At 60.6% G+C, this 7,146-nt stretch overlaps 4 protein-coding genes across 4 annotated transcripts in view; 1 reads left to right on the top strand and 3 right to left on the bottom strand.

The window, feature by feature from the left end:
- The window catches only part of VDBG_00404 (conserved hypothetical protein), a gene marked incomplete at both ends in the record, with an annotated part of 2,687 nt that extends 898 nt beyond the window's left edge, over window positions 1-1,789 (bottom strand). Inside the window, 2 exons of the mRNA XM_003008677.1 lie at window positions 88-905; window positions 986-1,789. Of these exons, the coding sequence (XP_003008723.1) occupies window positions 88-905; window positions 986-1,789 (1,622 nt within the window). The remainder of the gene's footprint in view (window positions 1-87; window positions 906-985) is intronic.
- Window positions 1,790-2,237: 448 nt separating this feature from the next.
- VDBG_00403 (conserved hypothetical protein) lies at window positions 2,238-3,741 on the bottom strand (the record flags this gene model as incomplete). The annotated part of the gene is made up of 2 exons (XM_003008676.1): window positions 2,238-3,304; window positions 3,387-3,741. The coding sequence occupies 2 exons, from the start codon at window positions 3,739-3,741 to the stop codon at window positions 2,238-2,240; spliced, it is 1,422 nt and encodes a 473-aa protein (XP_003008722.1).
- A 1,679-nt stretch (window positions 3,742-5,420) lies between these two features.
- Window positions 5,421-5,981, top strand: VDBG_00402 (predicted protein; the record flags this gene model as incomplete). Its single annotated transcript, XM_003008675.1, has 3 exons — window positions 5,421-5,532; window positions 5,603-5,718; window positions 5,805-5,981. The coding sequence occupies 3 exons, from the start codon at window positions 5,421-5,423 to the stop codon at window positions 5,979-5,981; spliced, it is 405 nt and encodes a 134-aa protein (XP_003008721.1).
- Window positions 5,982-6,137: 156 nt separating this feature from the next.
- Window positions 6,138-7,146, bottom strand: part of VDBG_00401 (pre-mRNA-splicing factor prp1) — a gene marked incomplete at both ends in the record, with an annotated part of 3,142 nt that continues 2,133 nt past the window's right edge. The window contains 2 exons of the mRNA XM_003008674.1: window positions 6,138-6,817; window positions 6,895-7,103. Of these exons, the coding sequence (XP_003008720.1) occupies window positions 6,337-6,817; window positions 6,895-7,103 (690 nt within the window). The remainder of the gene's footprint in view (window positions 6,818-6,894; window positions 7,104-7,146) is intronic.

Genomic DNA, 7,146 nt, shown 5'->3' with positions numbered 1-7,146 from the left:
ATGGCTCAAGCATCGTTGTTAAGCGGAAAAAAAGGGGCCCCTAAAAAAAAAAAAAAAAAAGGCGCCTTGTCGAGCAGGTCTCGGCACGAGGCCAGCTTGCCCTGCCGGCCGAGCTCGTTGAGCATATTGTTGAAGGACGCCGTCGTGATCCAGCCGAAGCCGTATTTTTGGTTCTGCGAGTCGATAAAGGCCGACAGGCCGCTCCAGTTGCCCCGGGCCTGCTGCAGATCGTGCATGATGAACCGCGTTGCGATCATGCGGCTGGCGCGGGGGTCGTCGAGCAGCCCGCGCTCGTTCATGGCGCGGAGTACGTGCTGCTCGACCTCGTTGTTCTTGACGATGGCCAGGAACAGCGACCACGTCTTGAGCGTGGGCACGTAGCCGCGACGGGCCATGAGGGAGACGATGCTCCCAAAATTGCGGAGGTCGTCGAGCCTCATGTTGCCCGTCAGTAATGTGTTGAAGACCTCGACGTCCATGGGCAACGACGCTGCCTCCATCCGCACAAACAGCTCGCGCACCTGCGGCCGGAACACCACGCCATGGCTGCCCATCCACTTGAGCACCGTCTTGAAGGCACTCGTCGAGAGAGATGATCGGGTTTCCCGTGACTGGAAAACGTCCATGATGAGGTGAAGCACCGCCTCGCGTGCCTTCATGCCAGATCCGTACAGCTCAGTAGCCTTGTAGGGCGGCATCTTTGCCCTCACGAGAGCCGTGACGTAGGCCTCAAAGGTTTCCGGCGTCCAGTATAACGGACGGGGATAGTCTTCAAATTTATAGAGTATAGTCCACTCGGGAGTGAAGCCAGGTTTCTCCAGCGGTTTTGTGCTGGTCCAACGACGCGGCTTGCTCTTTCTGGACCCGTTCTTCTGGATGGATGTCGAGCTCGTCGCCGGCAGCGGCTGGTGTTCCACCAGACCGCTAGCCGCTTTCGTCGTCGTCGTCGTCGCCGCCGCCGCCATTGGCGACTCGATTCGGCAACCTGTCCGGCAATATAGGCAATCTCGGCCTTGGCCGCCTCGACGGCGTGATCGAAGCCCATCAAAACGATGCGTTTGCCAGGGGGCCGCAGGGATGCGCTGGCCGACGACTCGTCCATGTCGAGCCGGCAGTCCGTCCTCTCGGCAATATCCCAGATGGTCTGGTCAGTCCCGTACAGCAACCGATCAGCCACCTGCCGCGTGACGACGAGCGTGCGGCTGGCCTGGGACAGCGTGCGGGCGACCTTGGGCGCCCTGTTCGACAGAATGGTGAGCACCTTGCGCCAGTCGGCCGTGTCCTTGCCCTTGCCCTTCCGGATCTCGTCGAGCCGCAGCTGCTGCCACAGGGCCCGGTGCTGGCGCTGGCGGCTGGCGTTCGTCTCACGGACGGAGGCGTAGACGACGCTCCCCTTGTCCATGACGGAGCCGGTCGTGACGGCGGCCTCGATCGCCTGGGCGTCCTCCTCGACGTCGTACAGCAGCGTGTCGAGAAACTGCCTCTTCATGGCATCGTGCATCGACTCGGGCTGGAGCGCTGGAGCGATGCGCATGGGCGGCGCCGCGTCCATCTCGGGGGCCCGACGCGGCGACAGGGCTGAACGTCGAGCATCACCGAGCTTTCCCGCATCGGGGGCGGCAGCGGAAGCAGCAGAAGCAGCAGCAAGCCCCGATGCGAGGCGTCGTCGCACCCACGGGAGCCACGGCCCGCGACCACAACCCGGAGAACCCCTGGGAATCAGCGGGTTCCCAGCGTCGCGGATCGACAGCGGCCGGGCTCGCCACGCTTGCTTGATCCCCAGGGACATTGGCTATGAGCGGTTCATTCTTGGTGGTGTGTGGTAGGGTCGGCGTCGGGATCGAATCGGCGCATGTGTCTTCGGTTGGGTATGCGTAACCTGTGGTCTTTGATCAATCCTTTGTATCTGTCGGTTGGAAAACGGGTCTGCTTGATTCCATGTCTCCAGACAGACAGCCTTGGGGGGGAAGGGTCAATTTTCGCGCCGGGGACCGACTTGTCGACTCGCCGATAGGCGATAAGGCGCGGCTGGCGCGGCTGTGGAAATTGTCCGGCCAGGCGCGTTTGCCCCACCAGTCGAGCTACATGTATGCCCTGAACGTCTCACGGAGCCATGGTCACACATTCGGAGCAGAGCAGCATGTTTGAATCGGTTCTGCCGTGTTCGTATTATGCATATCGTATATTGGTAGGAAATGGGTATACCGTGCCTCAAACCCCTGAAATGGCGTTGTGCCTCATGGGAGCTTGCCCACATTGGGTTGTGCCGGGCCGCTCTGGTCCACGCCCTCCCAGGCCTCGCTCCATCCCTCCTTGCCCTCGACGGCGCCCCTCGATTCGCCGTTCTCTGCCACGCCTTTCACGTCGCTCCAGTATGATAATCGCCTGACCTCCTCGTCCGCGTGCTTGATGGCGGCGCCCAGGTTATTCCGTCTCGTCTTGAACGCCGCATCTCCCTTATCGACATTGTTCATCTCGTCATACACCTGAGTCAGGCGGCTCAGCAAGATCCGCCTCGACACCTGGAAGACGAATATGCCCATAATGTCGTGCATCTCGTCCTGGAGCCGCTCGAGGTCGTCCTTGGCGTGCTCGAGATAGTTGTCCACCGCCTCGATTTTCTCTCGGTCGATGCGCGCCGCGGGGAGCACCATCATCAGCATCCACACGTCCTCGATCACAGGCTTCTCGTCCAGAACGCTCTCGGTGGTGGAGAACCGGCCGATGCTGCCCTTGCTGTGGATACTCGCCTTACTATGCGTGCTCGCCCTGCTCCCCTGCCGGCTGCCCCCGTGCGACGAATGGGGCCGATGGTGCTCTGCGGGCATGACGTTGAAGTAGTCCGTGTTGAGCATGTGAGGATCCGAGACCAGGTCGTCGCTGCACTTCTTGACGCGTTTCCGGATCCAGGCCCGCCTCCTGACGAACGAGTTCCACCACTTGGGGCCATGCCACGAGAACTTTCTGGCAAACATGAACGAATACTCCCACCCGAATTCGTCCATGGCCACGCCCTCTTCGCGGTTGATGCGCCATTCAGGCCACGCCCATTCCCAGCTCGGATCAGGGACCGTCGCCGTCCTGATGCTGGTCGGGCTCGTCTTCTTGAACTGGTTCGTCCAGGGCGACGGATCAAGGTTGCCGAGGGCAGCACCCGAGAAGAGAGCCGCGCCGCAGACGAAGCAGCCCCTCTCATTCTCCCACAGGATATCAATCTCGGATTCGGGCTCTTTGCGCTGCTTGGACTTTGGTCGCGCCGTGTCGCCATTGGCCGCTCGTGTCGGGGGTTCGAGGGGCGTAGGACCTTTTTTGGGCAACACTGCGTCAGCACGCCTACCGAGATAGGGGAGGTGAGGAGGGAGTGGCTGGATGTACACACCTTCTACCTCGATTGATGGACCCGTTTGCGCCGTGTCCCGAGCGCCGATGGGACTTCCATCTTGTCCTCGGTCTGCCTGTGTGTCGTCGGCTCCTTGTCGGTTGTCGAGAGATGATCGCCCGGTCGTCGCAGCGCTGTGCTGTCTGTCGTGTGGGCTCTGCTCTCCCCTCGGCGCTCCGCACGTGCTGGGAGGAAGATTGGTCCTCGTCGACTGTAAGGGCCGTGTTGCTTGTAAAGGCCGTGTTGCTCCTGGAGCGAGTCGTCGGTGGTGATTCCTGGTCGACGAGGCCTATTTCATGATCATAGTCGCTGTCTTTCAGAGTCTGGACCCGACGAGACGTGTGGAGTGACAGGTTCGGCATGGCTACGTCTCGTCGCTTGGCATGGCGGTTGCCCGAGTCGACACGCTTGCTTCGCCGCCTCCAGAGATGAGAAGCGGGCGAGTGTCGCGAAGTCTAGCGAGATGGCAATGCAGGGCGAATGGATGGATGATGGAGAAGTGAGCGCGGAGAGAGAGAGAGAGAAGGAGAGCTTCCGCAGAGCAGAGTACCTAGGGTAGACCCCCGAGTTGGTGGGACGGGATGACGAGTCTAGCACGGAGGCCGGGAGGCGTTGGCCCAGGCGCTAGAGCGACTTGGACTGGTTCGTCTGGAACAGAGCAGAGCGGGAGGACCGCCCGGGTGGGATGGATGAGCGTGCGCTTGGCTGGGTGGTATACTCTGTTCAGGGCTACGAGGCAAGGAGAACGCAGTGCGAGGCGTGTCACGATGGTTTGACGTGGAGACCTTTCGACCGTGGCATCAGGGAGGGGGGCTTGAGGCTTAGCTCCTGGTGGTCAATGTTGCACCCAACCAGACCTCAGGCCGGGGGGGGGGGGGAGGAATCAGGGATTCGAAGAATTGAAGGTTCTAGGGCGCAGGGTGAAATTGTGGCAGCGACAGGCTGATCTAATTCAGACCAGCGGAGGAAGGGTGGTGATGGGTGGTGGCTGCGAAGACACTGTCCTCCATAGCTGCGACTCCATGGTAGGTAGCATGGCCCCCTCGGGCGTGCCGTGCGCGGCTGAAAAGATCCAGATCCAGATCCCAATCCAGACAGGTCTAGCTGGGTCTTGTGCTGTGCTGTGCTGTGCTGTGTTCGATGACGCAAATGGCTCCTCGTGGCTAGTGATGGGCCCCCCCTGGGCCACCGGTCCTGAGATTCTCCACCTTCCGCCTGCAGGTCGGAAGGGACAGGGGGATGATCCTCGAGCTTGACAGTGGAACTGGAGTTCGTCAAATGGCATTTGCATTCCGGATCAGCAAAAGTCTCCTTACATTACCTAGACGTACCTAGGTGCGAGTCTTCGCGAGTCTGCTTTGTTGGGTTTTGCTCTGGACCTCTGACATGATGGAATGCTGCGTGTCTTGCCTGCCACCCTAGGGACCTACCTACCTAGGTACGTAGGTACCTGAGATACGTGAATGAAAAGCAGGCCCGTGCTTGCCTGCATTCAGGACCTGTAGCCTGGCGCGCTTGCCAAGGAACAGAGCTGGTACCGTACAGACGCATGATCCAAGACGGGTCCCCGCATTTCCCGGCACTACGTCATGTATCATGATCCAACAGCTCGATCACTCTTGCACCAGAAGATGCGCCCAGAGCGGAGAGCAGAGGGGGGAAGCTGCCAGGAATTGGAGACATAGCTCCGATCTGAGCGAATGAGCGTCCCGAGCTGGCCGAGGGCCTTGGGGTGACAGACAGACACACACAGAGAGAGAGAAAGAGACAGAGAGAGAGAGAGAGCGAGAAGGAGTGGCTGGGACCAATAGGGAGACAGCCAGAAGAGCCAAGAGAGAAGTGACTTGTTGGAAGGCGTGATGTCGTAGGCACAGCCGGGAGCAATAAGTACTTTCCCATCCGCCTGTCCTCACGTCTGCCCTTCCCTCCCTCACTTCTCTCACACTCACCAATCAATCAATTCGCTGCACCTTGACGATCACAGCTTCTACCGATACACACACACCACGCCTCCCCCATAACCCAACCACCATCCTTCACCATGTCCAAGTCCAAGGCTCCCCTCGCCATCGGTCTCACTGCCGCCGGCGGTATCGGCTACTACCTATTCGCTGCTGGTGGAAGCCCCAAGGTCGCCGAGAAGAAGGCTGAGGGTAAGCGCAATTGTTCCCCCCCGTCCCGATACACCGTTCCGTTGGCTGACCATGACCTCCCCTCTCGCAGCCGACGCTCACAGGGCCGCTGCCAGCATCAAGTCCCACCTTCCCGGTCGCGATGTCGGCGCCCAGGGCACTCTGGGCGATGCTGCCGCCCGCACTGGTGCCAAGATTGACCATGCTGTAAGCCTTCCTGCCCTTGCTTTTTGACTGCTGCTCCTCCCCCACCCAGCCCGCAGACCAGAGTCCTGTGCTGACAAACGTCCCAGGCCGCCGAAGCCGACAAGCAGTTCGGCATCGCGAAGAGCAACGCTGAGGCCTTCGCCAAGGATGCCAAGGCTGAGACGCTCAAGAGCATCAACGAGTTCGACCACAAGGTCGAGAACAAGGCCGCCGAGGTCAAGAAGGCCGCGTCCTCCTGGTTCAGCAGCGGCAACAAGCCCTGAGCTCGCCGTTCCTCGTTTCACACCGTTCGACTCTGGGGTAAAGTGCGTGGAAAGGCGTTACACCGATTCTGCTGTAGGACTATGACATGGCAACCACGGATGGCGTGGTGGCTACAGGGACGCCGTTTCTTCTAATTTTCTTCTGTTACACACTTCCTTCTGTTCACACAACATGGAAGGGCACGGCGACATGATATAGTAATTGATGACCACCACCAATCCGATCCAACCTGGAGAACGATCCATTGACCCTGCCCTCGGGCTACCTGCGAAGTGTTGAATATGATACTGTTTTCGCTGCAATTCCAATAGTACACTGCTTCTCTGTCTTGTACATTTTTTAAACGTTCCGTCTTTACCTTTCTAGACTGTTGGCCACCAGGTTGAGGATCTCCTCCGTTCCCTTTCTCGCGTTGGCTGGGCGCTTCGCAATCGCCTGCCAGTATTCGCCGTGTCTCGGCTCGACGAGCACACACTTGGTGATGACCTCGCCCCGTTTCTCCTGCGTGCAATTGTTAGCCTCGTGTACCGGGGGTGTCCGTCCAGCATCGAGCCCGAAGGGGGGTTCACTCACTTCTGTGCCATGCTGGAGGAGGAACTTGTAGTACCAAGCCCACGTGTCGCCGTTGTTGCTGTCGAGCACCAGCGCCTTCTCGAACCAGTTCTGCGCCTTCTCCAGCTTGCGCTCGCCCCAGAACAGCCGCGCCACGGCGACGAAGAGGATGGGGTCGTTGTCGACCTTTTTGATGGCCTCGAGGCTGCGCGGCTTGCGCTGCGTGCGCCGCCTCGAGGTGCCAGATCTGCTCGCTCCACAGCAGGCCGCTCTTGGGCACCTCCTGCAGCGCCTTGGCCATGAGCGACTTGGCCTGGTTGACGTTGCCGGGCGCGGCGCTCGACGCGCACCGACTCGCACCAGAGCGCCGGCGACTTGGGCACGGCGAGGCGCGCGCGGTCTAGCACGGAGCGCGCCTTGACCACGAGGCCGGCGCGCTCCTCGAGCCGGGCGTACAGGAGCCAGAGCGGCACCGACGCGGGCACGGCCTTGACGCCCGTGCTGTACGCCTCGCGCGCCTGGCCGAGCTTGTCGAGGTCCTCGTAGATCTGGCCCTTGAGCATCCAGAGCTTGGCGGCCGCGGGGAAGTACTGCAGCGCCTGCTGGACGAGG

Source organism: Verticillium alfalfae, genomic scaffold (assembly GCF_000150825.1).
Source record: "Verticillium alfalfae VaMs.102 supercont1.1 genomic scaffold, whole genome shotgun sequence".
NCBI classification, from domain to species: domain Eukaryota; kingdom Fungi; phylum Ascomycota; class Sordariomycetes; order Glomerellales; family Plectosphaerellaceae; genus Verticillium; species Verticillium alfalfae.
This window is presented reverse-complemented; position numbering and strand designations above follow the sequence as displayed.